General features: G+C 29.6%; 1 protein-coding gene across 1 annotated transcript; it reads right to left on the minus strand.

The window, feature by feature from the left end:
* Window positions 1-2,917: 2,917 nt before the first annotated feature.
* LOC113383470 (serine/threonine-protein kinase BRSK2-like) lies at window positions 2,918-16,925 on the minus strand. Its single transcript, XM_026621733.1, is given in 18 exon segments — window positions 2,918-3,270; window positions 3,273-3,295; window positions 4,029-4,165; window positions 4,288-4,375; window positions 4,545-4,703; window positions 4,786-4,951; window positions 5,070-5,179; window positions 5,351-5,445; window positions 5,527-5,785; window positions 7,053-7,179; window positions 7,402-7,549; window positions 11,374-11,624; window positions 11,627-11,657; window positions 13,354-13,469; window positions 13,957-14,108; window positions 14,313-14,453; window positions 16,527-16,707; window positions 16,832-16,925. Coding segments are annotated over 18 exon segments (2,631 nt in total).
* Between the last annotated feature and the right edge of the window lie 1,365 nt (window positions 16,926-18,290).

The following is an 18,290-nucleotide window of genomic DNA, read 5'->3' on the forward strand; positions in this document are numbered from 1 at the left end:
GGACTTAAACTAAAAACTTATAACTTTCAAAGTGCATGGGATAAAAAAGATTTATTTTTTTATAATAGCCACCATCAATACTGTCACTCCGTTTTGGCTTGACTTTGAGTGAATAGATCTTAATTAAAAGTCAAAATTATAGCAATAACCATTTTGTTTTATTCAGCATACAACTTTTCTAGGATTAGAAAACATATGATTTGCAAGCATTCATTACATTATATATTATACAATCAAAAAGGCAAATTTATATTTATATTAATAGCTTTAGATATCTGGTTATATATGTCCAAACACATGCACAGGTACATATATATATATATATATATATATATATATATATATCCTGTGCAAATTATATCTTAACAAATGATTAATTCAAAGGAAATCCCTTCGATGCGTTTTCTTAAGCCTAATATGAGAGAACAATATTCTTAACATAATAATATTATGAAGCCAAACTTAAGCTTTTGCACTTAGCTAGAATGAAAAATGTCTTTATATTAATAGTCAATGATGTATGTTTTATGATACATAACTAGTGCCGAAAATGACGAATTAATTTGTACATTATGTATTAGATTGTATTTTAATTTACTTTAGTTATATATGTATATGTATAAATTTATTTAGGAATGCATACATTATATATATATATATATATGCAGATATACACATGTATATATTATAATATAATACAGGAGGCTTCCAACTCATCACAATCTAGAAAATCTTAAACAATGTTTTCAAGTCATAATATTGAGACTAACTACAATTAATACAATTTATATTCATTAAAATAAAAATATACTTTAATGAATTATTACGAATCTAGAAATATTCTATTAAAGATTGCATCCAAACTTTCACCTCCCATGATATCAAAAATGGTTTTTATGAAAATATGTTATTTCATGGACAGTTGATAGGTACTTAGTATTAAATTATTATATATTAAACGATATAACATTCATAATATATTTCAACACATTCAAGATTTAAATTATAAAACGATCATTTTAAATTTTACAAAACATTCCAACTCAAATAGATTTTTAAATCAACTAATTACTCACTATATCCAGGTATAAATGAAATATTCTTAACAAATATTTAAATTAATTTATAAATATTATTAATAATATGTTTATAAGTTATTTACAAATAGATGCTTAAATATGATACAGCTACTCCGCAAACCAAACACATATATTAATGATTAGTAGCTTTGATTTGTTTTACAAATATAAAGTGTTAATTATTTGAATCTATTGTCGATAATTTTACTAATATCGACATTTAAATGAAAATAAAAATGACTATAAACAATAAATTTCACAATTGTAGTACTAGAGTTAATAGTTCAGGATTAACTTTAGATTTCACAGGCGAAGTTTTCTGGCTTCGATTTTATTGCATGTTCTTGTTCATATTTAATTTATTTATATTTTAGAAAATAATTTACATCTTGTAATATTTTTTTGCATTTTGCGTATATATATATATATATATATATATATATATATGTTGTGAATTTATTAGTGAGAGTAGCAATATAACAACGAGAACTGTTTTCTGGTAAGAGTCATACAAATATAGATTTAGCTTGATAGATTCTAATCAGTTTTTGTTTACTATATATATTATAATAAATTATGAGAGGAGACAAAAAATACTTCAAAACAAAAGCTACAATAAATTGATTTATTCAATTAGAATTAGTACCTGCAATATCAGTTCAGCAGAAATGCCCAAAGCAATGTTTCTCAATAAATTCTTATATGATTCTTGGTTTCAAATAAGAATCTATTGCATTTTCTTGTGCAAATTTAATGTAAAATGTTTTCACTATATTCTTATAGCGAAAGGGTCATATATCACTACTCGAATGCACTCTTATCAGAAATCCATCTACGTGAATGCATTAATAATATGATTTATATATTCTTATAATAAACATAAAACAAAACAAGATACCTTAAATGGTATTTTCGTATTTAAAGTAACAATAATTAACTATTTATAAACTTGCCATTTGCATGTTTATCTTATCTATATAGGTACATTTATATGACGTTCATATATTTAATTGTCGTACTCAGTTATGATCATTTTATAAATATTATTTATAAATATTATATATAAATATTTCTAGTTCCTCCTAAATTTCTTTTGATGCTTTCTCCAAACCAATGAGCAATAATTATTGTTACTAATAAATAATAAAATAAATAAATATAAATATATAATAACACGGTGAAAGTTTTTTCATGCATCCATCCGTTTATTAAATGATTCACAAAGTTACTTAAAACATATTCAACATTTTGCAACTCAACTCAGTTTATATTCACAGTCCTACGTTGTTTAGGTCCATTTTTATTAATTTTTTAGGTCTCTAATTTTATCTAAATCATTTTCGTAATTTGCACTGAAGATGAGCTAAACCAAGGCTCGAAACATTTGCAAGCTTAATTAAAAATGTTTTAAACCTAATTTTGTTCATTTAATAATTGGATGGATGCCTGGTAAAACTTTTCAGTATATAAATAAATAAATATATATATATATATATATATATATATATGTATAAATATCCCAATAAATGGCAATTAAGAACTATATTCCTGGTTCTAAATAAGAGTACTGAACGAACATAATTGCAATAGAATTTATTTATAATGTTATAGGGCCATTACTCCTATTCCAATATCAATACAATGAAAACTGTTGACCAAGCAAAAATAGCTTTTTACTTGGTTTGACTATTCTATTTAATAATTTGCTCGGATGCCATAGTCAAATTCAAAACAATCGATAAACCTACAAGAGCTATAGTTCAATAACCAGATGTAGTACTATTATCACAATTGACAATTTATATGGCAAATCAAACTAAGAAGGTAACAGTTTCCTCTCACGCAATTGCGCTGCCCGAAACTGTTGCCAACCGTGCTCGTTGCTGTCGTTCCTGCTGCTTTTGTTTCGCACTATCACCATTGGTATCACTGTTGGATCGTACCGCAGACATATTGTTTCCGGAAGCAGTATTGCTTCCTGCTGCTAATGGTGACGTTAACCCATCAGACGACGTCACATTGTTGACTGATGTAGCAGAACTATTGTTGACGGCGGTGCCACCAGAGTTGTTGTTGTTTCCACTACTTGCTGCTGAGAGACGTCTTGGCCGATGGTGGGAGGATGATTCGTACAGGGAGGACGTGTCTGATTCTAAGTCTGAATCGATCTGATGTTGGCAATATATAGATATGTTACATGAGAATAAGCCAGAAATCTGAGCGATAGAATAATATTTTAGCCAAACCGAAATACAAGGTGGTATCAAGGTATTTTTTACTTTTTACTAGTTTTTGAATATGTAAGTGATGGTGAATGATTTGCTCTACATATTTATTGAGGAACAATAATTTATATCCAGAGAAACTCAAAAACTCAAAAAAATCCAAAACTTCAAAGTAAGATATGGAGGTATGTATATTCATTAAGTAAACAACAACACATTAATATTTTTCAATTATGTAAGTAATCATTGTCAACAGTTTCTTCTAAACTCTTAGATCTTTACAGATCAACTAGGGTGCGTCTTCACCTTGTCCAGTATTTAAGCTTAAATTAGGGAACAATTTCGGAATTCGAGGTACCGAGCTATAAGTCTGTAAATACTTGTATATTGACACCCTAAAGTTGTCTCAAAACCTACGTAAGGTAGGGTGTCAATACCATATGTAGGCTTTGAGACAATATACAAGTATTTACAGACTTACTTGTTCGTCATGTTCGTTAGGAGAGTACGCACCTTTAAGCAAATCACTCACAAGCACTTTCTCATCCAATAACCACTATTGCCATTGCATGATTTAACTTGACTTTATGCCAATAGCCTTTATTCAATATTTTCTATATCTTTACTAATGTAATACTCAATTTTTTATTAATTTTTATCCAATATCATAGCCTATCACCAGAAATCAATTGTTACCTGTCTGGAGTTCGCATTGGTATAGCACAGTCTTTCACTAGAATCCTCTGATCCGCAACTAGAACTTTGACTAACAATAGGAGGAATAGCACTGCTGCAGATCATATTCGTGTTGGTGTTCATTGAGCCTACGCCACCAGCACCTCGGGTGCCTCGTCTGCACACCTAATAAAAAATAAAGGTGAGTGATAATAGAACAACTAGTATTTCTTTCTGGGTTTAATTAATAGGATTTGATAAGATCTAGTAATTCTTGGCTTATTTTAAATGTACATCTAATAACTTACCTGGGCTTGTATATGTTCACAGACTCTCCTAAATCTTCGGGCGCTGCCTGATAATAAAGTGAAGGTTATGGCATGCAAAGCTTGATCACAGTTAGATTGTTCGTTCCTGAAACAGACAAATTCCATCAACCAATTTATCCAGGGTGGTTACTGCAGTATGTTTTCTAGATACTCAGGTAATAATATTCAAATCTTAAATTATATTTTAAAATTTAGTTCCATTATAATCCTGTACATACCCATCTCCAGAAATTTGAGGAGGTTGAACAATAGTAGCAACATCAACTTGAAATCGCACCAGTCTTTGAAAAACAGCCGAAGGCGTACCACTGCCCCGTTTATACTCCACCCGAAATGATAATGCAGACAGAACTGCATGACTTAGTTCCGAAACCTGGTAAAAATGGATTTTCTCACTTGTTATTCGAATATACAAACAATATTTTGGGAAAAATTGAGGTCAAAGCTGAGATGTCTGTCTTGTTTAATGTTTCTTACCGACAAGAAGCGTGTATCAGGTCGGCTTTAACCATTGCAAGTGGTTTTCCTTTGACTAGAACCGTGAAAGTTTCATCTTTTTCTCCAGACATTAATGATCCAAACCAGGAACGTTTCGTAAGCTCTGGAGACGAGTCTGGCGTCAAATGCACCTCCTCAGACGACGCTGGAAAAAAAAGAATTATGCAATATTAAATACATAATAATTAATGATAATTAATAATTCTTAAATAGAACAATATGTAAAAGCTTTATCCATAATGATAAGAAGTAGCATTTTTTACCTTGCATTTTCCTACGATGAAATCTGGGTGAGCCCAGAAAATTATTCTTAATTGTGTTAAGACGAGATCTCCAGTGTTGCGTTGATCCTGCACTACTTGCAGATAATGATCTAAAAAATATATGAATTTGGAATGAGCAAGAGTGATTAAAGTGATGTCAAAGTATATTTGACATCACTATGCGTGATCTCTAAGTAAGGAATTTGGATTTGACCATTGAACTTATATTTATGAAGGCTGTTTTTATATTTATATTTGACAAAGTTGGAAAAATAATTTACCCAGTATTCAGTCCTGCTAGTACATCACTGTCTATCACTTCTGTTAGCATCGGTGACATTGGTGTTGACGTAGACGTTGATCCAACTTGCAGTTTCTATTAAATATTATAATCAATATGTTTTATAATTAGTAGGAACAATATAAATATATGATATCGAAACAATTTATTTTTTACATTTTGTTGTTGCAGGTGCGTCGTAAGTTGTTGGGTCTGAGCAGCCTGCGACTTCATCGTCGATCCTGATGTCACACTTGCTGACATCACCGATGGTGCCATGCCTCCTCCAGGCGATGTCACCCCTGTAGATGAAGTCAATGGAGATGCCGAAGAAGCCACCACATGGTGACGCGTTGGTGAGGTGACGCTGGATGAAGTCATTGACGTTGTCATTACTGGACCCACACTGGGCGTCCGTCTTGATCCATGTTGTCGGCTGGAGGAAAAGGTAAGGTAATGAAAATGCAAAATAACAAAAATCGATTTTTCAAAAAATTTAAGTACCCCTAATCCCTTTATATAAGGGTATGATAGAATTAGAACTATGAAATAGATTAGGACTTTGCTCTTAAATTTTACTAAAATGTTATGGTACTATATTCATATAAATAAATATATTCTTAAGTAAAAAATATATATAATACATTATACGGTGCAAAATATAAGATAACTAAATATTTAAAGAAAACAACAGACAAATATTTAAAAAAAATAAACCAATCAAAATTAAATGGTTATATTAGAAATTTATCAAAATTAACATATGTTCATTTTCTACAGCAATTTATAACAGTCAGAAAAGATTTAAAATAATAATAATATGAGTACAAATAAATCCTGGCAATGAAAAAATATTAATAAATAGATATTACTAAATACATAAATAAATATATAAATAAAAATACTAACTGTGCAAGAGCTTCATCAGTATAATGGTCCAAATTAAACTAATCATCAGCCCATACATCTAATTAAACATATAAAAGAAAACAATAAGAAACACACATAATAAACATAACAAAAAATAATCACATAAATATAACACAATAAGTATAATTTTTATTATTTAATATTTAACAATAGTGATTTGAACTAAAAGCAGATTTGATTACATAATTTGAAATAAATAGTGGCAAAAACCATGTATTTCAACTTTTATTCTACTTCCTATTCTGCAAAATTATAACAAGAAGTCAAATGTGATATTTTTACTTACAAAAGACAATGAATTTAATATTTGTAATTTAAAATTTATTCAGATCACTTGTATTCTAAAACGTATAGCAATAAAAATGTTTTGTTTTAAGTTAAGAAAAAAAACTATATTTAAAAACTTTCATGAGCCAGAAAAAAGTCAGTTGTATTTATAACTCAACATGGTTGTTTATTTATATTTAATTTTAGTTAATATTATGTATTTTTTAAATCATTCAAAATATGTAACAATTGTTATAAAAAAAATAAACTTAGTTTTTTCTTTGCAATATTTGGATCAAAGTCTTTTGTTTGATATTAAAGATTTTTCATCAAACACTATACTATGTGAAAAAACAATCAAAGTATCAATTAACCAAAACTAGAATCACAACACATATATCTAAAATAATTAATTAAATTTAAATTAAATTAAGTGAACTATAATAATTAATTTTTTTTTCGCATTAATTAGCAGAAGTAATTAATAAAAAGATAAAAATACACACTGTGAATGAAGTCTCCTTGGAGCTATCGGACTTCCTTCGCTAATTTGAGCAAAAGTCATGGCTGCTCTTCCGTTTATTCGACACGTGTCCAAGCGTTTCCGGGGAGGGTCAATCAGTCCAGTTCCGCCTGGTGTAATATTCAATTATTAATACAAAATTTAATATTATCAACTAACAACTAATTCTTCTATAGTCAATTTTATTTTGATATCATGGAAAGAATAAATTTGTTATTTATTGAAGAGAAACAAATTATTTTTAATCGGTCATGATTACCATGAGTCATTAATTACCAAGTATGGTTAGAAAGTTTCTTTCGATATAATGACTTTTAGTTATATTAATTTACCCGTGCTTCCAACACTAGCTGCTATTCCAATATTAGAGTCATCTTCATAGGCAGGTCTTCTTCTTTTTCGTTCCAGAAGTAAAAAATATATCACCTTCTCTGTGTTGTGACAAGGGGACAGCAACTCTCTTACCAGTTTATCACGTTCCTGAAAATAAAATAATAATTTAATTGAGATATAGAAATTTTTTCTTATTTTTTGTTTTAACTTCCCGAAAGAGGAAGAAAATCAGACTTGCTGAGTTTTCTCAAAGTTTTAAGTTATTCTGAATAGTTTGAGACCAAAATTAGAGGACCCTCTTCCTCCAAAAGTGCTGAATCAAAATTTGTCGAAGAAAATTAGACTTGCTGAGTTTTGAGACCAAAATTGCAGGACACTCTTCCTTTTTTTTGTTTTAACTTCCCGAAGGAGGAAGAAAATCAGACTTGCTGAGTTTCCCCTATGTTTTAAGTTATTCCGAATAGTTTGAGACCAAAATTGGAGGACCCTTTATAATTTAAAAAAGTGCTGAACCAAAATTTGTCGAAGAAAATTAGACTTGCTGAGTTTTGAGACCAAAATTGGAGGACACTCTTCCTTTTTTTTGTTTTAACTTCCCGAAGGAGGAAGAAAATCAGACTTGCTGAGTTTCCCCAATGTTTTAAGTTATTCTGAATAGTTTGAGACTAAAATTGAAGGACACTCTTCTTCCAAACGTGCTGAACCAAAATTTGTCGAAGAATTAAACTTGCTGAATTTTCGCAAAGTTTTAAGTTATTCTGAATCGTTTGAGACCAAAATTGGAGGAAGAGTATGTGTGTGTGCTGAACCAAAATTTGTCGATGTTTATTACTTATTTTCTTAAAACGGCTGCACCGATTTCAATATTTTTAAAGATATTTGATAAAACTCGACAATTATTCTTGATGAAATATTTGGCCAAATCGATTATATGGAATTACCACAACAGTGCAATACTTATTCATACAGTCCATAATATAAATGACAATTTTAATTAACATTATGCCAATAAAGTTCATGGTCTTAATAAAAACGCTAAAACATAATGAGCCCATACTTTAGTTAGAAAAATTCATTAAAATTTTTCTATAATTTTCATGTAAAAATTCAAAATTCTCATTATAATATTAAAAGTTGCTAAATCTGAATTCTTCTGGATTAAGATGTTTTTTACTCATATCAGAAAGCTGATGCAATATGCCTCAAGTAAGGTGACCATACATCCCGGTTTGACCTGGACAGTCCAGGATTTCCATCCGGATTTTTCTATAAGCAATAATTGTCTCGGATTTTGATCTTTTGTTCCGGATTGCCCCGGGTTTTCAAAAATTATAGGTTTAGTTTACTTGATAATAAAATTACAGCTATACTCATCAGATATATGAAAATTGTATATTATGACAAAAAATGACGAAATATCACGTGGGGAGGGAGGGGTGTAGTAAGATATTACGTGTATTTATTTTTTACCTTAAAACTCTTAACATTTTCAAAAAAAATTAAAAAAAATACAATTTTTCTAGTAACTAAAAATACAAGTAAGTTTTGGTGGGTTAATTTTGTATCTACATCAAGGATGAGCAACCCGCGGCCCGCGGGCCGCATGCGGCCCGCCGGATGTTTTTCTGCGACCCGCCAAGCGTTCCTCACTACAGATTATTTTTCTAGATATTTTACAAATACGGCTGTAAGGCTAATTTTGTTGTCAGTCAAATACTGGTAAAACTGTTTTCGCAAAATAGTATTTCCCTATAAAATAAATATTAATTTAAATATTAGTTTTAACAATATTGTTAGAAAATTGAGGAACTTTCCGAAAACATAGCAATGATGCATTTCCATATTTAAAATGATTAAATAAGTATGTTTTATAAAATCGCGAGGGTTAAATCACCGTAAATTTATAGAATTAGTGAGCAATTCAGAGCGTGTACGAGTATATGGCGATAATTGTAGAACTTTCGTCATTTTGGTAATAAAGATTAATATCTTCTGCAGAATCTTGTGTTTCACTTTCCATATTTAGAAAAAGGAAAGGTGAACAATTTTTTCCAAATTGTGATTCCAAATCTTCAAAGCTAGCAAGACAGGTGTTTTCTTTGGCATATAACATCGATGTAGGTACACTTTATGAAAACCATCATAGAAAGTGATCAGCATGCAAAATAATACAGATTTAAAAAATGTATTTTTTCATTAAACATCGAAATTTTTTATAAAACTCTGAGCTCTGATGTCAGCTCTGAGAAATTTTTGCTTTTGAAATAAACGCAAATTACGATTTTTTTTTAAGTACGTATGTGTGCGAACAATTACACAAGTCTACAAAAGAAAAGTCGATGGAAAAAAATTAATTCATTTAGAAAAAAATATAGCTAGAAGATTGTGCCAGTTTTTTTTAAATATTTTGCGGCCCAATTTTGACTATAGATTTATCTTCAGCAATTAAAGGTACATTTGAAAACATATATCACGCAATCCATACAACCTTTTTTGTGGATCTGTGTTAATTTCGATCCATCCAACGATCCACGATCAAAATTGAGTGAAACATATCAAAGCTGCATACACGTTGGCTACTTTTCGCACTAAAAAATTGATATGAAGAACAATATTTAAAAAAAAACGGTTGATATTGATCAGCTTATATAAAAAATCAGTGCCAAATTTCTCATTAAAGTTTTCAAGTAAATTAGTTTTTCTGTTTAACTATTATTTGTTTTCATTTTGTATTATAATATTATTTTTATACACTTATAATATACACTCGTAATTATTCTTGTTGCAATTTTGTAATTTTGTTGCAATAACATTATTCCCCTGCTCAGTCAATGAATTTTGACTTAATATTAGTTCAGACTTTTGAGTTTATGAAAAATCTCTAATTTTATTCGAAAAGAAAAGGCGTAAGAGCAGCAAAAGCAAAAATTTATTTTTTCATGAGTTGTACATCCGTAACAATTTTTTTAAACTTTGTTCTTTATTTTAATTTTTTAATTCGTAATGGAAAACTACATACAACTCCAAATTTTGCTCTCTTATTTCATAATAGTCATTTTAGCTCCATAATCAATCAATTAACAATTATCATCCTTTTTGTGAACGTTTTTAATTGAATTTCGATCAAGATTTTTCTGAGCTTATAGAAAAGCTTAAATTTATCTGCTCTATCCGCTGCAACATTTTAAAAATTATTGGAAACAAATGGTTACCTCCGATAAAACTAACTGATTTGCAGGCTTATCTTATTATACACATATTTCTAGATGTGCTTAAGAATTACCTAGTTTTTGAATGCCCTGCAGAAGGGGCAATTTTAGCAATAAATATTTTGAAATTTAACATTAAAATCTGAAGATAAAACTGTTTTTAAAAGAAAATTGGATTTTTTTTTCAGGGTTAACATAATTTAAATATGGATGTTAGTATTTTAGCGTTGCGTTGGTTAAATTATTAATGTAATTTGTGTTAGCTGCCCCTTTCATTTATATACTATATATTTATACATTCAGAATTAGTTAGCCATTTTTTATACTAATGATTTTCTTAAAATATTTCCTGTGGCAAAACGTTTCCCGGGTCAGCTAGTATATATATATATATATATATATATATATATAAATTACGTGCGGCCCGCCATGAAGTTTTAAAATTTAAATTGGCCCGTGAGTTGAAAAGGTTGCTCGCCCTTGATCTACATGTATCTCCAAGGAGGAGGGGAGTCCAAAAATCCTTAAAAAATTGGTAAAATCCTTTAACACGTAATTGTTATTTTAAATCATATTAAAGTAATTTAACACAAAGACCCCCTTCCTGTCCTGGATTAGCATAATTATAAGTGACCATCCCAGTTTTAACATAAAAAATTATGGTCACCTTAGCCTTAAGGCAAAATGCCCCTTATAACTAGTTTTTTTCTAATCAAGTATGATGTTTTATCACCAATAATGTGTGTTGTTTAATTCTATTACCTTAAAGCAACCTAAACTATTAATAGCTCTGAGCACATCAGCATCTAATTGCTGCGCGGACGGTATCACGTGAGTCTGCACCCTCTGCATCATGGGCGCCTCCAGCTCTACAGCTCCTCCTCCATTGACGGTGCCCGAAGCACCTCCGTTGGCTGTCACCCATGGATGACGGTTGACGTCGCATAGACGTAGACGTTTATCAGGATCAACTTCTATCATACCTCGAAGAAGTGCTTGGCAATCAGGAGGACAAAGTGTGGTATGTGGAAAGCACCTCGTTTCACCTGGATAATAGAATGATAAATTATAATAATTAATTAATAATAGATCATTTTCATTTGAGGCTAGATGAGTGTAGTTTATATGTAAATACAGATTTTTGAAAAATTGCTAACAAATTACATAAGGAATTTACTAGACCTTACAATAATAAGGTATGTACGATGGATATTTTATTATCTAATAATAATTAGTTCACCTCGGAATTCGAGATACCCAGCTGTAAGTCTGTAAATACTTGTATATTGACACCCTAAAGTTGTCTCAAAACCTACACATGGTATTGACACCCTACCATATGTAGGTTTTGAGACAACTTTAGGGTTGTCAATATTCAAGTATTTACAGACTTACAGCTGGGTATCTCGATTTCTGAGATTCTTACCTAATTTAAGCTTAAATGACTGGACTATTATTATAATATTCATCGACTATGGCCCTTATTTATAAAAAGTTGTATCAGATTGACGATTTTCTCCACTTGATTACTATATTATTTATTGATTATCAATCTAATTTATAACTGAAAGTGGCAATTTTCCTTAAGCCAAGTGGCAAAAACTTTCTCGACATATGCGTATACCAATAGAACTTGGTATTTACAGACTTTGATGATTTTTCATGATTAAACCATGGTCAAGATTTGACCAGGACTTTTTCTATTTTATCCCGGGATCCTTCGGGGAAGGGTATACAATTGTATGTATATAAATACCTGTAACTTATAATAATGAGGGTGGCTAGCAAATGTAATGAGAGTAGAAGGTTGGTAGAGTGAAGTTCAATATATATCATAAACTAAATGGTGGTTTTATTCACTTAACTTATGGTGATGGAATATTTATAACTTACTTAATCTAGTCACAGTGATCCTCACCAAACCATCTCCCTAAGCTTATAATATTCTAGCATGTTATTCAATATCATGTTCTTTATCATCGTTTCATCAAAATTGCAAAAAATAATCAAAAATCGAAGCAATGACCCAAAACACCATTGAAACAAGGACGTTATTCACCAGAATGAGATACTAAGCAGTCTGATTCCCAGGTGATACCCTTTGAACGGTTTTGAAATTTTCGAATTCGGTTCAGGATTTTTAGCAAAATCTTGGACATAAAGTTTTGGCTACTAATTTTGAAGGAACAGCTTTGCGGGTCAGCTCCCTAAAACTCATCAACGAGAGTCCTTATCAAATGGCTATTAATTTATTTGTGTGGATGCAGCCGTTTTTGGAGAAACGCCTACGCAAGCTCAAATTGTGACTCATTAACACACACACATTCACATACTTTTTCCACTTTTCAAGAAAACATAAAATTACCATTCGGACTTTCTGACCATATTCTGATAATATAATTTTATTTATTTTTTTGGAAAAAAGTATAATATTTTTCTACAATTTTATAATTTATTCTTAAAAATGTATATTGTGTTTGGACAGCAAATAAAACTATATATAGCAGTTGTGGGGTGAATTCTAAATCTTGTTTTGTTAAAATGCAACCTACTGGTTGCACTGACCATTCTCTATATTTTTTTAACTAATGCTGAAGAGCTTTATCTAATGCAATCGGTGAGCTTTATCTAGTGCAATGACGAAAAAACAAACTATACTTCAGGAAGTTATGTTATTGACAATTTACAAGTCTTTACTATTTATCAACTATCGCTCTGATTTATTAAACTCTTTTTTATTACCTTTTCAAGTAGTTGTCTCAGATTGTCATCATCAAAAGGTAAAGCTCCAACCAAAAGTGCGTAAAGAATAACTCCGCATGACCAAACATCAGCTCTTCTTCCATCATATTTTTCACCTGAAAAATAGATAAAAATTATACATTGTAAATAATATTTTAAGATATAGAAAATTTCCAACTATACAATTCCATAATTTGTTGAAAAACTCTTATTGTGTACTCAGCAAAAATATAGTAGTTCAGTCATTTAAGCTTAAATTAGGTAAGAATCTCGGAATTCGAGATACCCAGTCTGTAAGTCTGTAAATACTTGTATATTGATAACCTAAAGTTGTCTCAAAATCTACATATGGTAGGGTGCCAATACCATATGTAGATTTTGACAACTTTAGGACGTCAATATACAAGTATTTACAGCTGGGTATCTCGAATTTCGAGGTGAACTTACTATAATGACTGGACTATAGTTTCATTTCTGTCCTAATGATAACGCAACGTTTCTAACTACTGATTTGTTAGATTTAATTCTAACTAAATGATCTTGTATATAAATATATAAAATAATTTCTTTTACCATAGAAAAACCAATTTCCATTCTATTTACCTCTTATAACTTCAGGACAAGCATAATGCGGCGAACCGCAGCTCGTATCGAGCATTGACCCTGCAGGTTGCAAAGAGGCCATTCCAAAATCCGCTATTTTTATATTATTTTTCTCATCTAATAGTAAATTTTCTGGCTTCAAATCACGATGACTGCAATAAAAGAAATACTAATAGACCACAATGATTTTTATAATTATATCTACATTCATCAAATAAAATCTACTTGGGGTAAACATATCATCACAGAGGAATGTGATATATTTATGTTTCTTATGTTTTAACTTATAGATTTTATTAAAGAGTATATTAATAATATCTTTTAGTATTACTGCCTATGAATTTTTCAGTACAAACCATATAGAATGACTGTGACAAAAATCTAGAGCAGAAATAATTTGTCTAAAAAATCTTCTAGCTTCCTTTGGAGTCAATCTGCCTTTTTTCACAAGATAGTCAAACAATTCACCTCCTGATACATGTTCTAATATTAGGTACCTACAAGTAATAAATAAAATTATCATTAGACATATTGGAAGGAATTAATTACAAATTTCATTAAACACTATATGCCAATTACTTCTTTATTACTTCTATTATTACTTCTGCGATAGTACGGCCAATTAAACATTAATTATTCTCTTTTTGCTTGTGTAGTTTATGGTATATTTTTATGGAACTCAAATGCCTTTTGTGCTTGCATAATATTAATGTTGGGTAACAATGGACTATCAAATATTTTTATGATTTTTTCGTTTTGAACCTTGTATGAATTGGTCTGCCCTACTTTCAATAATGGCAATGGGATCAAATGCCACTAATTCATTGCAATAAATTATTATTAAACAAATATGTATGTTTGCTGTGATATTTTTAAGTTTGGTTTGCCAACTGTAATGGATAACAGAACGTGATTGTTGTAATATCATAGGATTATTTAATTTTTTGGGAATAAAAGTATAATATTTTTCTACAATTATATAATTTATTTTTAAAAATGTATCTTTTGTTTGGATAGCATATAAAAACGTTCTTTAGCTGTTGTGGGGTTAATTCTAAATCTTGTTTTGTTAGAATGCAACCCACTGATTGCACTGACCATTCTCTATATTTTTTTAAGTAAAACTTCTTTAGGCGCGATTGGGGTGTAAATCCGTACAAATGCAACGGAAGTCCGTTACGCCCGAACTGTTCGTCATTCGCTTTCGATGAGATCATTTCTATACGGGTCGATTGTGATTAGTCGTCGCGTTGTGAATAGAGATCTGTCGTTGTATGCGTACCGATATCAATAAGGAAATCGGCATAGATAAATAAACATTTTAAAGTTACATCATAGTACAAATATTGATTTAATGAAAAATGCCTGAAGCAGAAAAATATTTTACCCTGATCCTTGAAAATATTAAAACAAATTAAATTTTTGTGTCGTGTACTAAACGTAAGTTTATTGATTAGAAATTATTTGTATATTATTCCTAATTTCTATAAATCTTTGATGTTATTAAAATGGAAAATATTTTTTAGGCAAAACAGATATTACAGCTGTTCAAAAAATGAGATTATATCGCCAGCGAAAAATAAAAAAAATACAAGCAGTCAATGAATGTATGTTAATTTTAATTACATGAAGTTCTTCAAACACAATTACATGATGGGTGAAGTTGCGAAAACAATATTTGTTTAGACGTTGTTTAACATAATCCACTGTGTGAACGAATATTATAGTATTTATTAATCAGCAATTACTTCATTTCTCTGATGAAGGTTCATTTCTAAATGCTGATTTCAATGACAAACCGATCATGTCATATTTGAAGTATGACTTGAATTACATTATTGTTTCTAAATATTATACACATTGTTAATGCTATTATAAATATATAATTTATAATTTATTATTATATAAATGTGTATAATGGTTGACACTAAAAAATATGTGCATCACAGGTGTTACCATATTACTAATAAACATTATTCAAAATTGTTATATGATGTATTTATGTATACTTAAATGCCATCTTGTAAAGTAGCAAATAAGTTTTACTTCAATCGCATGTGAACCTTACGCGCACTCTTTTTTTATCTAATGCTGGGGAGATATTATATTGCAGAAATTGTTAATGATTATTTTTATCCGCCAACTTTTTTTCCCAGAAAGTGATTTTCCTTAGTTATGATATTTTCTCATCAATCTGGCCGAGGTGGGTATCAAACCCGAAACCAGTGGTTGCTAGAAAAAGTTCTAACCACGGAACCACGGCCTGCACGGCTATTAATTTTATTTGAATATTTTGTTTATTAGAGTAAAGAAGCACTCGTCTAATCAATTGACCAATAAATTGCAATTTATGTTAAATGATACGTGAATAAAACAATTAGATTTAGAAAGAGGAAAGTAGATGAAGAAATATATATAGAATGAGACTATAAATAATGTATAGCTGTTTCTTTGGGTTGTATATCAATCAATGTATTGATCAATTAATGTATCTAAGGTAATGTAAAAATTATGAACAAAAATCGGTCAGACTGAACAATGATTATAATATTGATTTCTATCAAACTTACAAATATTTTTTGTTTTCATAGACATCTGTGAGGCCTAGAACGTGCGGATGATCTATGAGTTTCATGATGGCTATTTCGCGTTCCACTTTCATTAGCACCGATTCGCTCAACTTTTCGCGGTTTATTATTTTTATGGCCACCTTCTTGCCCGTCACGCAGTGCACTCCAAGCTTGACTAACCCTGGTAACGGTTAAGATGTATTTAATCATTTAATTGATAAAACCTAGTTAATCATTTACTTGAAAATAATAATATATTCATTTATTTATTTATTTATAATGATAAATAAAATGTTGTTCTTTACCGGTTTGTCCCTTTCCCAATGTTTTTTCGAGCCGAAACGGTCCGACATATTGATAATTTTCGTTAACAGTTGCATTGGCACCTTCCTTCTGCATCGTTGGCACAATCTTTTAGCACTTGCTCTGGTTAAGGTAACCTAGGCGCCTTTAGCACATGAACTTATCCTGAAACCTGGAAAAGAAAAATATATTAATATTAAATATAATAAAGGTTATTGAAAGTGATATTCGACATATAGGCGTCCAATTATCACGTGAGCCTTGGAGGGGGTAAAAGGGTTGACAAAAAATTACGAAAAGTCACCATGGAGAAGGGTGTCTAGTAAAATATCAAGTGTATTTATTTTTTACCTCAATTTTAAAAAAATTTAGAAATATTTTTTTCTTGGTACTAAAAATATAGGTACGTGATATTGTGTTAGGGGTCAAAAATCTATAGAAATACTCACGTGATTAATGAATCCCTAATAGTACAAATTATTTTTGAAAAATCTTAAGATGAGGGCGTAAAATCAAGTCTCACAATAATACCAAACCTATTTTGAATTACTAATTTGATTTTGTTGCAATTTTGAAAAAATAAGTATAATTTAATTTAATATTTTAATTGTGTACAATCTTGTAACTGAAAATATACAAAAAAAAACTTATCTTAATTTATCATTTTCCTAAAAACTGGAAAATTCCTGTTTTTTTTCTGATGGCAATGGTTATTTTTATCCACTAACTTTGATAAATTGGCATCTCAAATTGACCCAAATTGTCATTTTAAACGATTGTAAATTGAATTGTATTTTTAAAAAACAGACCCTTAAATTGATATTCAAATTGTTTTTGACCCAATAAAATAATTTGCACTAAATTCATACTAAGGCAATCGTTAGGAAAAAATGTTTGAGCTGCTGTGTGCCAAAATTATATGTACAGGAGTAAATAAATTATTGTATAAATTTCAAATATTTTTGCTATATATATATATATATATATATATATATATATATATATAATATATATATATATAATATATATATATATATTAATCTTAATCGTTTGAACTTAAATGTAGAATTGAATTGTAACTTAATTTAAATTTTAATTTTACCATATATGGTAAGATCTAGAGATGGATAATTTATGATATGGATATTATGGAAATATTCGAAATACAGAAATTCAGTCTACCACATAACTAAAAAATTTTAAAAAAAGTAATCTACATATCCATATTTTTTAATTTCACTATATAGTCCAAGACACTCATCCTAGTTCTTTCCATACAACCCCAATTTTTCATGATGTTTTGACACAGTTGTTTTTTGTCCATTTATCATATAATTTTGAACTGAAGCTATTTCAGATAAAATTTATTAGAAGTGCATTTGTTTATTAAGAAATATATTTTTATTTGCAAAATTTTCAGGAAAATCAAAGAATCGTTCTTATTAATGTGCTTTTTAGAGC

The sequence above is a fragment of the Ctenocephalides felis genome, unplaced genomic scaffold (assembly GCF_003426905.1).
Source record: "Ctenocephalides felis isolate EL2017-DRISC unplaced genomic scaffold, ASM342690v1 CF-g0.4_SCAFFOLD_03570, whole genome shotgun sequence".
Taxonomy (NCBI): Eukaryota; Metazoa; Arthropoda; class Insecta; order Siphonaptera; family Pulicidae; genus Ctenocephalides; species Ctenocephalides felis.